The sequence below is a fragment of the Ochotona curzoniae genome, unplaced genomic scaffold, assembly GCF_017591425.1.
Source record: "Ochotona curzoniae isolate NIBS_2020 unplaced genomic scaffold, NIBS_Ocur_1.0 contig_2723, whole genome shotgun sequence".
Classification (NCBI taxonomy): Eukaryota; Metazoa; Chordata; class Mammalia; order Lagomorpha; family Ochotonidae; genus Ochotona; species Ochotona curzoniae.
Window position 1 is genome coordinate 15,842,130 of NW_024465573.1, and position 14,872 is coordinate 15,857,001.

At 38.6% G+C, this 14,872-nt stretch overlaps 1 protein-coding gene across 4 annotated transcripts in view; it reads left to right on the forward strand.

Moving 5' to 3' along the window:
• The window catches only part of ATM (ATM serine/threonine kinase), a 124,308-nt gene that overhangs the window by 55,922 nt on the left and 53,514 nt on the right, over positions 1–14,872 (forward strand). For all 4 annotated transcript variants that reach the window (XM_040976893.1, XM_040976894.1, XM_040976895.1 and 1 more), the window contains 3 exons: positions 8,059–8,174; positions 9,161–9,287; positions 9,940–10,139. In XM_040976893.1, the coding sequence (XP_040832827.1) occupies positions 8,059–8,174; positions 9,161–9,287; positions 9,940–10,139 (443 nt within the window). The remainder of the gene's footprint in view (positions 1–8,058; positions 8,175–9,160; positions 9,288–9,939; positions 10,140–14,872) is intronic.

A 14,872-nucleotide genomic window follows, 5' to 3' on the forward strand; every position in this document is an offset into this window, starting at 1 on the left:
TTTAAAATTTTTTTTTTTTTTTCAAGAGAAAAAATATCTTTATTTGACTTTTCAGCTTTCAGTGATTGTTGCTGTCAGAGTTTAAATTTTCTTTTTTTTTTTTTTTTTTTATTGTTGCTTACACTGTATTATGTAGTACAGTTTTATAGGCGCTGGGGATTCCCCCACCCCTCCCCATACCCCTCCCCCCATGGTGGATTCCTCCACCTTGCTGCATAACCATAGTTCAAGTTCAGTTGAGATTCATTGCTTGCAAACACATGCCTAGCATAAAGTTCAGCGTCTTATTGTCCAGATAAGTTCAGTGGCCTCCTGGGGAGACCTTCTATGGTCTGAAGATAGGTCTAACAGAGTAAAGATCCGGTCGGTTAAAAGCCCCAACAAGGCCTCAGTATCAATATACAACATTATGGAATTAATTGACATAGTATTGGGTAAACAATATGTTAAAAATAATGCAAGTTCCATTCTTCGAAACATCTGGGTTGAGACAGCATCAATGACACGTTCAAAAAATAACAAACAACCAAACAATAAATTACAGGTTAAATCAAGGCAAACATGTGGTATCTAATCTTTTGGGATTCACTCATTTCCCTTAGCATTATAGTTTCCAGTTGTGCCCATTTAGCCACAAAGAACTGCATTTTGTTTTTTTTAATAGCTGAGTAGTATTCCATGGAGTAGATGAACCAAAGCTTTCTTATCCAATCTTCTATTGATGGGCATTTCGGTTGCTTCCATGTTTTTGCAATTACTGATTGTGCTGCAATGAACATAGGGATGCATGTTGGTTTGTCGTAAAACAGGTGTTTTGGATATATTCCTAGGAGTGCTATTGCTGGGTCATATGGCATGCAGATTTTGAGTTGTTTGAGTGTTCTCCAGACTGATTTCCATAAAGGCTGTACCAATTTGCAGCTCCACCAGCAGTGGAGTAGGGTTCCCTTTTCCCCGCATCCTCGCCAGCAAGCGTCGTTGGTGTTCTTGTTTATGTGGGCCAATCTTACTGGTGTTAGGTGGTACCTCATCGATGTTTTAATTTGGATTTCCCTTATTGCTAGGGAGCTGGAACATTTTTTCATATGTTTGTTTGCCATTTGGACTTGTTCCTTTGTGAAATGTTTGCCCATTTCCCGTGCCCATTTCTTGAGTGGCTTGTTTGTTTTGGTTTTTTGGTTGTTTTGAAGTTCTTTGTATATCCTGGAAATTAGCCCCCTATCGCCTATATCGTGTGCAAAGATCTTCTCCCACTCTGTGGGTTGCTTTTTTACTTTGTTGATTGTTTCCCTTGCTGTACAGAAGCTTCTTAGTTTGATGAGGTCCCATTTGTTTATTCTGTTCTCAACTGCTATTGCTTTTGGTGTCCTTCTTAGAAAGTCGGAACCTACTCCTAGGTCTTGCAGTGTATTTCCTACATTTTCTTGCAAGAGTTTGAAGGTTTCTGGATGTAGGTTTAGGTCTTTTATCCATGTAGATTGGATCTTAGTGTAAGGGGATAGATGTGGGTCTATCCTTTTGTTTCTACAGGCTATCAGCCAGTTGTCCCAACAACATTTACTAAAGAGGCCTTCCCACTTGCTTGAGCTATCATTGGTCTTTTTGTCAAAGATTAATTGGCTGTATTTGTGTGGGTTCCCTTTTGGTGCTTCTGTTCTATTCCATTGATCTTCCTTTCTGTCTTTGTGCCAGTACCAGGCTGTTTTGATAACCACTGCTCTATAGTATGTCCAGAGGTCCGGGATTGTGATTCCCCCTGCTAACCTCTTATTTTTCAGGATGGTTCTAGCTATTCGTGGTTTTTTGTGTTTCCAGATGAACTTTTGAATCATTGTATCCAGTTCCGTGAAGAATGTTTTGGGCAATTTGATTGGAATTGCGTTGAAAATGTATATTGCTTGTGGTAGTATAGACATTTTAATGATATTGATTTTGCCTATCCAGGAGCACGGGATGTTATTCCATCTTTTGAGGTCTTGTTCAATTTCCTTTTTAAATAGTTTGTAGTTTTCTTCGAATAGGTCTCCTACGCTTTTGGTTAGATTTATTCCCAAATACTTCATACTTCTCTCTGCTATTTTGAATGGTATCCTGTTGGTTAGATCTTCTTCCATCTTGGTGTTATTTGCGTACACTATGGCTGTTGATTTTCGTTCGTTAATTTTGTACCCTGCTACTCTGCCAAACTCTCGTATAAGTTCTAGCAGTTTCTGTATTGAGTCTCCTGGTTTTTCTATGTATAGGATTATGTCATCTGCATATAGTGAAAGCTTGACTTCTTCGTTTCCTATACGTATGCCTTTGATTTCTTTTTCTTGTCTTATGGCCTCTGCAAGTACCTCTAGGACTATGTTGAATAGCAGTGGTGATAGCGGGCGCCCTTGTCTTGTTCCAGATCTCAGTGGGAAGGGTTCTAGCTTTTCTCCATTCAGTATGATACTGGCGTTGGGTTTTTCATAAATTGCTTTAATTATGTTGTGGATTTTCCCATCTATGCCTACTTTGGCTAGAGTTTTTAGCATGAAGAGGTGTTGGATTTTGTCGAAAGCTTTTTCTGCATCTATTGAAACTATTATGTGGTTCTTGTTTTGCAGTTTTTGGATATGGTTTATAACATTTATGGATTTCCGAATGTTGAACCATCCCTGCATTCCAGGGATGAATCCTACTTGATCCGGATGAATGATCTGTCTGATGATTTTTTGAATTCTATTGGCTAGGATTTTGTTGAGAATTTTAGCATCAATGTTCATCAGAGAGATAGGTCTGTAGTTTTCCTTCTCTGATGGTTCTCTGTCCGGTTTTGGGATTAAGGTGATGTTGGCTTCATAGAATGAGTTTGGGAGGGTTGCTTCCTCCTCTATTGTTTTGAAGAGCTTGTAGAGGATTGGGGTTAGTTCTGTTCGGAATGTTTTGTAGAATTCTGTAGTGAAGCCGTCTGGGCCTGGGCTTTTTTTCGTTGGGAGATCCTTGATGACTGTTTCAATCTCTACCTCGGTTATGGGTTTATTTAATTCTGCAGTTGCCTCCGGACTGAGTTTTGGTAAGTGGTGGGAGTCCAAGAACTTTTCTATTTCTTGGTGGTCCTCAAATTTGTGGGAGTACAGTTCTTTGTAGTAATTTCTAATTATTTTCTTAATGATTGCAGTGTCTGTTGTTATGTTGCCTTTTTCATCTTTAATGCTATTGATTCTCACTTTCTCTTGTTTTTTTCTGGTCAATCGGGCCAGTGGAGTGTCTATTTTGTTTATTTTCTCAAAAAACCAACTTTTTGATTTGTTGATTTTATGTATAGTTTTTTTGATTTCTATTTGGTTTATCTCCTCCCTTGTTTTGATGATTTCTTGTTTCCTATTGTGCGTGGGACTCTTCTGCTGCTGTTTTTCCAGATCCTGGAGGTGTGTGGTTAGTTCCTGTATTTGGCGTCTTTCTTGGGCCTTGACATGCGCTCCGATTGCAATGAATCTACCTCTTAGCACTGCTTTGGCGGTGTCCCACAAGTTTTGGAATGTTGTATCAGAGTTTTCATTGGTTTCCATGAATTTTTTGATCTCATCTTTAATTTCTTCTCTGACCCATTGTTCGTTTAATAGCATATTGTTCAATTTCCAAGAGTGCCTATACTTCCTGGGGAGTTTTGAGTTGTTGATTTCCAGTTTCATCCCATGGTGGTCTGAGAGGGTACATGGTATGATACTAATGTTTTGGAAGTTGTTTAGATTCGCTTTATGTCCTATCATGTGATCGATTCTGGAGAAGGTGCCATGCACCGCTGAGAAGAATGTATAGTCTGTGGCCTTAGGATAAAAAGTTCTATATATGTCTACTAAGTCTAGTTGTTCTATTGTTTGTGTGAGCTCTGTTGTTTCTTTGTTGAGTTTTTGTTTCGTAGACCGGTCCATTGTTGTTAGAGGTGTGTTGAGATCGCCTACAAGAATTGTGCGGGTGTCTATGTCTTCCTTTAAGTCTGTAAGTAATTGCTTTACGTAACTAGGTGCATTAAGATTCGGTGCATAAACATTAATGATGGTGATTGCTTCTTGATGGATCATTCCTTTCACCAGTATAAAATGGCCTTCCCTGTCTCTTTTGATATTGGTTAGAATGAAATCTATTTCGTCTGAAATTAGGATAGCTACCCCAGCTTTTTTGTCTCGTCTATTGGCGTGAAATATCTTTTTCCATCCCTTCACTTTCAGTTTCTTTGCATCCTTTCTGGTTAGATGCGTTTCTTGTAGGCAACAGATGGTTGGGTCTTGTTTGATGATCCATTCTATTAATCTCTGTCTTTTGATTGGTGAATTTAGACCATTTGTGTTGAGAGTTAAAATTGAGATGTTGCAATTTTGCCCTGCCGTGTGATTGTGTTGTGTGTGTGTTGTTGCCTATGTAGTTGTCTTGTTTGTGCAGCTTTTAGTTTGGAGACCTTCTTATTTGCCAGCTTTGTTTGTGATTTGCCTCCTTTTTGTCCGGGACTAGTGCATTTCTAAGGAGACTTTGCAGAGCTGGTTTTGTGTAGACATATTCTTCTAGTTTTTCTTTGCTATTGAAGTATCTGATTTCGTTCTCATATACAAATGAGATCTTTGCTGGGTAGATTATTTTTGGTTGACAGTTGTTTTGTTTCAGGACTTGGAAGATCTTTGTCCATTCTCTCCTTGCTTGTAGGGTCTCTTCGGAGAAGTCAGCAGTGATTCTGATGGGTTTTCCCCTGTATGTGATCTTTTCTCTACTTCGTACTTGTCTCAGGATTCCTTCTTTGTCTTCATTGGAGTAGAACCTGAGCACCGTGTGTCTGGGTGAAGATCTCTTTGGATCATGTCTGTTGGGAGTTCTCTGTCCATCCTGTATGCGGGGTGGATTCGTGTTCCAAGTGTTTTGGAAGTTTTCCTGTATAATTTCATCAAGCACTGCTTGCATCCCAGATTCTCTTTCTACTCCCTCAGGGAGGCCGATGATCCGAATATTCAGTTTTCTAAGGTAATCCTTCATCTCTTGCATCATTTTATTAGTTTTGCTGAGGTTTGTCTCCAGCTGTTTAATTCGCTGGGCACTTTCATTTTGTGTGTCTTCTGTTTCAGAGATCCTTTCCTCTGCCGCATTTATTCTGTTGATGAGGCTTTCAATTTTATTCTCTTGGGCATCCAGTTTGGTTTTGATTTGTTGTATTTCGGTGATTATGCGGTTCTGGTAGTCTTCCAGCTTTGTGTCCACGTCTCAAACGTCCGGCCGCTGCAGTCTGCCTCCGCCTCCCGCCGGCGACGATCCGCCCGATCTCCCCGCCTCCGGGCTGTCCGCGTCTCCCGTCAGGCCGTTTTCAAAAGTGACTCAGCAGGTCTGGAGTGGGATGTCGGTTTCTCTACCTTTGCCCTGCTCCGTTCTCGCTGTTCTTCCGAGTTGTGTGGATCTTTTTTGGCTCCACACTGTCCCAGGGAGCCTCACGGACCTCTCCCTGCGAATCCCTGCTGTTCCTCTTTGCTGCTTCTGTAACTTTCTATCCCTCTTTCACTGGACGCTCCCTCACAGCCTTCCTCCTACGTCGGCCATCTTCCAGAGTTTTTTTCGATTTTTTAAAATTTTTTAAAAGAAAGTGGGATAGAGAGAAAGGAAAATAGAAATCTCTGGTTCACTGGTTGACTCTTCGCATGAAACGGTACCCATGTGCAATGCTGACACCACAAGGTGGAAGATTAGTCAGTTGAGTTATTAAGCTGGCACCCTAAATTAGAGTTCTAATATTCTTTTTGTGTGTAAGGAGATTAATAAAAATATTATCAGCTTTTAATCTTCTAAGACTTATAAATTGAATTCCTAAAATGTTTAAGTTGTAAGATTGCTTGGCTATATCTGATCTTCTGAACAGTTTATGTATATTGCTTCTAAATATTGCAAATCTGGCCCATTAGACAATCCTATAAAACTAGTGAAGTTATTTTTGTGCACTAGAACACATTAATTATTATTCTGACATTAAAAAAATCTTTAGTTTGCCTTACTTATTCCAGATAAACTTTGTAAAAACTCGATTTTAAAAATTCATTTTAATTTGCATTATTTTTCATGAAATAGTTTTATAGGTATAGATTCCCCCTTTACCTTCTTTGCCCCCCCCGTATCTCTCCATGTTATTGCAATAGTATAGTCCTTCAGCAATTGTCACAAGTCCAATATTCTGCTGTTTAACTGTGTGAAGGCATTGTAGATGTAGACAGTGGTAGAAAGTCTAGTATCCTGTTGTCTGGATTTTAACAAGACTAAAACTGGAGATGATAAAATGGAAAGCTGATGTATAAACTAGAAGGGAAATTAAAATCTTAACATTAGATTTATTTTATGTTTTGGTCTATACTTTTTTATTATCAGGAAGAGTGTTTTGAACCTCCTTACACATCAGTTAAATTGCTTTGGAGTACTGTAATTCCTTAATTGGAGAATTAAAGCTATCAACTTTACAGTTCACACTTAACTTGACTGAGGTGTAACATTGCTGACTAATTTTTTAGAGCATGTATGCTCTTTGTGTAGACATAAGTTACCCATGCTGTGAAGTGAAGTGCTAAATATTGTACTCTCATAAGGGGAAGGTGTTAGTTGAATTATCAGTAGGTAAAAGAGGGTGTTGGTAGCAGTTAGTCTGAAAATTTGGGATGGCACCAGAGTAGAGGTTGGGAGAAGCAATGTAGTACACATGACAATTGTTCACAGTCACGGAGAATTCTCAAGTTCTTCAAATGATAGAGCTTTCCAATCGAAAGCAGAATACTGATTGAGAAGTGGTGTTGGTTAGTATGGCCTTTGTTGGAAGGAGAATTGCTATGTTGAGTCATTTATTGCTAGACCCAAAGCTTTAGTTAAAATGATTCTTCAAGATGAATAGGAGAGAATGGTGTTGTCACACAGTGGGTTAAATTGCCACGTCTAGTAACAACATGCCGTGTCTGAGTGCCAGTTGCAGTCTCCTAGCCAGTTTCCTGCAGGGAAAGCAGTGGATGATGCTCCAAGTGACTGGGCCCCAGCTAGTCATGTGGGACAATGCAGGTAGAGTTCCAGTCTCCTGGTTTTAGTAGAACTGGCTGTTGAGTCCATTTGGGGAATGACCCAGCAAACAGAAGATCTCCCTCTTTGCTACCATTATGCCATTCTGACTTTTAAATAGTTTTTAAAAATCACTTATTTTAGTTTCAGAAAGATCTTCCATCTGCAGATTTGCTCTCCAGATGACTATAGTGGCTAGGGCTCGACCATGCCAAAGCCAGGTGCTTCATCCAGGTCTCCCAAGTGAGTGGCAGAGGGCTAAACACTTGGGCGGTCTTGTGCTGCTTTTTCGAGGTCATTAGGATGCTGAATCAACAGTGAAGTAGGGCCCGGCGCGGTGGCCTAGTGATTAAAGTCCTCATCTTTAACATGCCAGGATCCCATATAGGCACTGGTTCTAATCCTGGCAGCCCCCTTTACCATCCATCTGCCTGCTTGTGGCCTGGAAGAGCAGTTGAGGATGGCCTGGAAGAGCAGTTGAGGATAGCCCAGAGCCTTGGGATCCTGTACCAGTATGGGAGACCTGAAGGAAGTTTCTGGCTCTTGGTTTTGGATCAGCACAGCTCCGGCCGTTGTGGTCACTTGGGGAGTGAATCATTGGACAGAAGATCCTCCTCTGTCTCTTCCTCTTTGCATATCTGACTTTGCAATAAAAATAAATAAATCTTTTTTAAAAAAAAGAGTGAAGGAGCTGGGACATGAACTAGTACACATACAGAATGTTGGTCTCACAGATAATAAGTGACATTACCCAGTATGCCACACAGCTGCCCTCAAATAAAGTTAAGTTCTAGAGTTTAAGAGAGCATTATTAATATGATTTCTACTTGTAGTATGCAGATGGGCTCCATAGAAGAAAAATGTGGGGTTAGCTAAGTATGTTACAGGTCTTTTGGTCATGTCTTTCTGTTGCAGTCACTAAATTTGTAGACAAGAAAATGACATAGGCCCTTTTAGTTATCTTAAAAGTTAGAGATAACAATTTATAAATATTAAATGTATTTTAACCCTTTTTCCTTGTAGATCGATCATCTGTTCATTAGCAGTTTGCCTGAGATTGTGGTAGAGTTATTAATGACATTACATGAACCAGCAAATTCTGATACCACGCAAAGCATTGACCCCTGTGACTTCTCAGAGTACGTACATTTTAGTCTGCGAGAATAACTGCGGCTTGATTTCCTAGGGCAGTTACTCATCAGCACTTTCAATTTTCAGATGTTCACTTTCTTTGTAAAGGTTGTTTTTTTAAATATTGTCATGTATGAATTAAAGCAGTTAGCTAACCAGGTGAACTGCAGCGTCCTGACAGGAAACTGCCATGTCTGGATGAGCACTTGGTTAGGGTAACAGTGACCTTTTCCTCCTAATGCTTCTGTAATATTTCAGCATTTTGTTGTCTGCAAACTTTTTTTCCCTTTGATTGCTGCTCCTGTTTGTCTACACGTTTTATCATGACTTGCTTTTCTAGATTACCTTTTCTTTTGTCCTGGGTGTCAGAATTGTACTTCTTCGCTCTGCAGCTTAATTTGAATGTTTACAGGATACTGTCAAAAAAATTCATGGAAAAATGTATTCAGAAAAAAATTTGTGGTTGAATTTCTTGAACCAAAATGTTTGGCTTTTAATTTTGCTTTCCACAAACTGATGTAAAAGTTGTTTTCCTAACTTTAATTTGCTCCTTTGAAATTTCTCTCTGTTCTGCATGTCTTGCTGTTGTGCATATAAAATAATATCTAACAAGGCACTTTGAAACATGTAATTTCATTGTCTCTGAATTATATTTGATTGATATATCTTAAAATATTATTGGTTTCATAAATAGTAGAGCCTAAGTCAGATCCAGTGTGAAGTTTTACAAAGCTGCATTTGTGGAGCTGCCATTGCTTTATAAAAGATTACTTAAAGCAGATCATCTAAGGTTATTTAAATGATTGAGGATGTTTTGATACTTGGATTGATGTATATGTAGACAGTAACATTTGTGATATTGTTGGAAGTACAGTTTTCTAGTTTAAAATTATGCGTATTTTCCTTTTGAAAGTTCACTGGTACATCAGCAGAACCTTTTTTTCTTGGTAATTTTCTTCTGAAAATAATGACTGTATTTGTTGCTATTTTTTAGGGATTTGGATCCTCCTCCTAACCCACCTCATTTTCCATCCCATGTGATAAAAGCAACATTTGCCTATATCAGCAATTGTCATAAAACTAAACTTAAAAGCATTTTAGAAATTCTCTCTAAGAGCCCTGTGAGTATACATTTAAAGTATAATAATTGAGAAGAGAATTTATTCTGTTTTCAGTGAAAAATCCATGTAACTATATTTTAAAGAGAAAATAAATGGAACACTTTCTTGAATAATTGAGAAGGAAATCACTCAATTATAAATGTTTTGAAAATTAATTGATTTTTTTCATTTGAAAAGCGAATCAAGTTAGCAGGACACAGAGTCCCCATGCCAGTGAATGTGTTCCACTCTCCCACTGCCTGGTGTTTCAAATCAGGATTATGTCAAGTCAGCAGTTGAAAACCCAGTTGAGTTCTCTAAACCCCATCGAGATCTGCATTTAGAGTTATAAAATCTAAGCATGATCTCTCCCCTGCTGCTTCCTAGAGTGCACATTACTAAGACTGTAGAATTGGGAATGCTATTGGACCCATGCTAAGCACTGTGATATGCATGTGACATCCCAAATGGCATGTTTACCACCACACCACACACACTCCCCTTGTACCAGTCTTTGTCATGATGATTTACTTTTCTGCATTAATTGAAATATGTTAATTATGAGACTAGAATTGGTAAAGCTTTCTTCAGGCATTAGTTCAAAGGATAGTCTCCTTGTAACTAAATATATGTGATTAGACAAGTTTGTACTAAGTACATGTTTATTTTCTAGGACTCCTACCAGAAAATTCTACTAGCTATATGTGAGCAAGCAGCAGAGACAAATAATATGTATAAAAAGCACAGAATTCTTAAAATATACCATCTCTTCGTTAGTTTACTACTAAAAGATATAAAAAGTGGATTAGGAGGAGCTTGGGCCTTTGTTCTACGAGATGTCATTTATACATTGATTCACTATATTAACAAACGGTAAGTGATAGGTAAGCGATACATTTGCAACAATATCCCAGTCTATCCTTATTGGAGGACTTTGTATGTGTGTGTTTTTAAAATAAGTGTGCTAGTTACAAATGATCTTATAAAAATTAGTTACTATAGAATTGTGACTAAATTCAGCTTTGCAAGTCTGATATTCTCCATTGAGACTTCTGTTGTGTTTTATTTATTTATTTATTTTATTACAAAGTCAGATATACAGAGAGGAGGAGAGACAGAGAGGAATATCTTCCGTCCGATGATTCACTCTCCAAGTGAGCGCAACAGCTGATGCTAAGCTGATCCGAAGCCGGGATATAGGAACTTCTTCCAGGTATCCCACATGGGTGCAGGGTCCCAAAGCTTTGGGCCATCCTCAATTGCTTTCCCAGGCCACAAGCAGGGAGCTGGCTGGGAAGTGGAGCTGCCAGGATTAGAACCAGCACCCATATGGGATCCTGGTGCATTCAAGGCGAGGACTTTAGCTGCTAGGCCACGCCGCTGTCGGGCCCCTATTGTGTTCTTATTGCAGTATTATATGCAGCTTAACTTTGTCATTTTACCATCAAAGATACAATTTAGTGACACGTATGTTTACAATGTTGTGCAACTGTCACTATTTCCACAGTTTTCATTATCTGATCAGAGTCTCTGGCTTATTAAGCATTTTATTAAGCATCTGTGTTGCATTTTCTTCCGGTTCTTACTAACCTCTGATCTACTTTCTGTAGGGAATTTATACATTTTAGATATTTCATATCATTAGTGTAATAAGTGTCCTTTTGTTTCTGGCATATTTCACTTTAATGTATTCAAAGTTCACTCATGCTATAGTATGTGTTAAAACTTTATTTATTTAAATGATTTATTTATTTACTTAAAAGGCTAATTTATTCAGGGAGTGGTAGAAGCAGAGAGAGAGAGGAAGTCTTTCATCTACTCATTTACTCCCCAGATGACTATACTGGCCCAGGCTGGGCCAGACTTAAATCAGGCGCCAAGAACTTCTGCTTCTCCAACATGGATGCAGGCACCCAGCATGTGCATGACTTTCCATTGCTTACTCAGGCCATTAGCGGGGAGCTGAATCAGAAGTGGAGAGCTAAAACTCAAATCAGCACCCATATGTAATGCTGTCATTGCAGATGGCGGCTTAACCCACTAATGCCACTTCACTTTTTTGGGATGAATAATATTCCATTGGTGCTTCTATTCATCAGTTGGTGAAAGCACCTCAGTTGAATTTTAAATAGTGGTGCCATACCAGTTCGTGTGCAGGTCTCTGTTTTTAATTCTTTTGTTTATGTACTTACCAGGGACATTGGGAGCTCTTGTGATACTTTTATATTTTGCTAGCTGCACCATGTTACATTTCTTTTATAGTGTACAATGCTTCCATTTTGTTCACACCATTGCCTAAGCATTTCCTGTTGATTCACTCATCGTGTTCGATGTGAAGCAGCACCTCATGGTTTTAATATTGTGTTTCTTCAATGGCTAATAATGTTAAGTTTTTTTTATGTGCTTATTGACCATTTGTGTATCTTTGGAAAAACATGTGTTCAAGTTCTTTTTCCATTTAGAAAATCTTATTTTGTTAAGCTTTGGGAGTTACTGATATATTCTATATATCAAACTCTTAATAAATTGATTTCAGATATCTTCTACCATTGTCTTTTGCTGCTCCCTCTAATGACTTCTGATGTCCCCAGATTTTAGCTTTTGATGACATTAGTTAATCTGCTTTTTCTTTTGTTTTGTTGTTGTTGTTATTGTTGCTGTTTGATTTTTTTGGGGTGATTCTTTTTGTGTCATATGTAAGAATCCATTGTCAAATCCATCTTCATGAAGACAATATTATGTTTAGTTTTAAGGTTGTAGCTGTCATGTGAAGATACTTTGAAAATCACAGGATTTTTAGAATTGGGAGATGACTTTTTTTAGTGATTTATTGTTTTGAAGCTCATATATAAGTTTGTCATGATACGCCTTTTCTATGAATTTTGTTTGAATCTTTGCTGTTTATGTCATTGATCCATTTTTAGTTGGTATTTTTCTATTTTGGTTTCGTTTTCTTTGGGAGGGAGAGAACAAAACAAGAGCTCTTTTAACTTTCTCAACTGGCTTATCCCCTCTAACACTTGCAAATTCCGGTGCCAGGCCAGGCGTAGGCACAGAATCAGAACTGCATCTCAATCTTCCACACAGGTAACAGCAATTCAGATTTTTAATCCACCATCTGCTGCTCCCAGTGGTGCACATTAGCAGCAAGTTAAAATAAGCAGAGGTGGAACTCACACTCAGGCTCTCTGATACGGGGACATGAGAGCATGTTAACTGTTGTACCCAATTCCTGCCTGTTGAGGTAATTGTATGGAGTAAAAGTGTAGCACCCCAACTTGATCTTTTTCGTTGCTTCCTATTTTTTTCCTCCCAGAGGCACACAGGCAGAGGGAGAGACAGAGAACTTTGGCTTAGTGATTCACCTAATGCTTGCAATAGCTGGGCCCAGACCTTGGTCAACCTGAAGCCAGACACTTCTTCCAGGTCTCTCACTTGGGCGGCAAAGTCTCAACCACTTAAATCATCATGTGTTTCTCAAGCACATTTTCAGAGAGATGGATTAGAAGCAGAACAACCAGGCCTAACGCCGTAGCCTAGTGGCAAAAGTCCTCACTTTCATGTGCCAAGATCCATTATGGGCACATTTTAGTATCCCAGTTGCTTTACTTCCCATCCAGCTTCCTGCTTGTGGCCTGCGAAAGCAGTTGAGGACAGCCCAAAGCCTTGGGACCATGTATTGTGTGGGAGACCTGGAAGAAGCTCCTGACTTGTGGTGTCAGATCAGCTCAGCTCTGGCTATTGTAGCCATTTGGGGAGTGAACCAAGCTATTTTGGGCCTCTAATGATTTTATATGAATTTGAGGATCAACTTTTCCATTTGTACAAATACTCTTGGTATTTTGATCAGGGTTTCATCACATCCACAGATAATTTGATATCAAATCTTAACGTTACAGTACATGAACATGGAATGTTTCCATTTACTTGGATCTTCTGTAATTTAAGTGTTTTGTAGTTTTCAGTGTAAAAATCTTGCATGTTCTTGATTAAGTTTATTCCTAGCTATTTCCTTCAAGTAGTATTGCCTTTTCTATTTTATTTTTGGGTTGTAATTTTTATTGCATAGTAACAACCAATTTTTTTTTTTTGGTAGTGATCTGTTGACTTGGAGCTTTGCTGAGTTTATTAGTCCTAGTCATTTTTAAATTGTTCTGAGTTTCTCTATTTCCAGAATCAGGTACTCTGTGAGTAACGATGGCCTTACACCTTCCTTTGCGATTTCATTGTCTTTTCATACAGTGTTAAGTAGTGCCGGTCAGAGTAGGCATTGCTTATCTTCCGGATTTTATGGGAAACCTTTCATCCTTTCTCCGTTGAAATGATGCTTTCTGTGGGTTTCTTATGAATTCCTTTTATTTTATTGAAAAAATTGGTTACTATTCCTGTTTTCCTGAGTGTTTTATTATAATGAAGGGATATGGGTTTTGTCAAGTAGCTGCTCTGTGTGTTTTAAAATAGTTTTTTTTTTTTAGTCTGTTAATATGGTATAATACCTGGATTTTTCTTTTCTATCTAATCATTCTTACATTTCTAACTTAAATCTCAGTTGGCTTTGTTAATATAATTCTTTTTAATATACCATTAGATTCAGTTTGGGTTTTATTTCTGTATTCCCAATGAGTTTTGGCATCTTTGTCTCATTTGGTTTCAGGGAAATGCTAACCTCACAAAGAATAAAGTGTTCTCTCCCATTACAAGTTTTCGAAGGACTAGGAAGAGTTTGGTATTAATTCTTTAAATATTTGGTGGGTTTCACCAGTGACAGTTTAGCATCCTGAATTTTGTTTTTTGATGTGTTCTTTTTTACTGACTCAGTGTGTTTGGTTTTCTTTCTTCTTGAGATGGTATTTGTAATTCCTGTGTCTCCTTTTTGCACAGGAATTTGTGTATTTCAGCTACATTATCTAAGTTTTTGTATACAGTTTATGGCATTCTCTTAAAATCTTTTGTTTCTACCTTCTGGTTTTTTTTCTTTGTAACTAATCAGACTTTTTTACCTTTATCTTTTAAAATAACAATATTTTGTTGCTTTTTGTTTTCTATTCTGTTCACCTCTACTTTGTTTTGTGGGGTTTTTTTTTAAAATTTGGTTTGAAAGGTTGTGAAAGAGTTAAATATGGAGCGAGATCTGCCAGTTACTGGAAACCTCCCCTGCAACAGCCAGCACTGGGCCAGGCTGGAGCAAGTGACAGTAGATTCATCCAGGCTTTGCACATGTGTGGCAAGGGCCCAAACATCTGGCCCATTTTTGCTTCTCTCTCAGGCCTTTAACAGAGAGTTGGATCAGAAGTGGTGGAGCCAGGACCTGAACTGGTACCTGCATGGGATGCCACTGTTCACAGGTTGCTGCCGTACCCGTTATACCACAACACTGGCCTTTTTTTGTTTTTTTGTTTGCTTGTTTGTGTTTTGAGAGGAGTTGTTGTTGCAGGAAAGACAGATATACAGAGAGAAGGGTCTTCCATCTGCTAGTTTACTCTCTAAGTGGTTGCAATAGCTGGAGCTGAGCTGATCCAAAGCCAGGAGCTTGGGTCTCCCATGTGGGTGCAGGGTCCCAAAGCTTTGGGTCATCCTATACTGCTTTCCCAGGCCTCAAGCAGGGA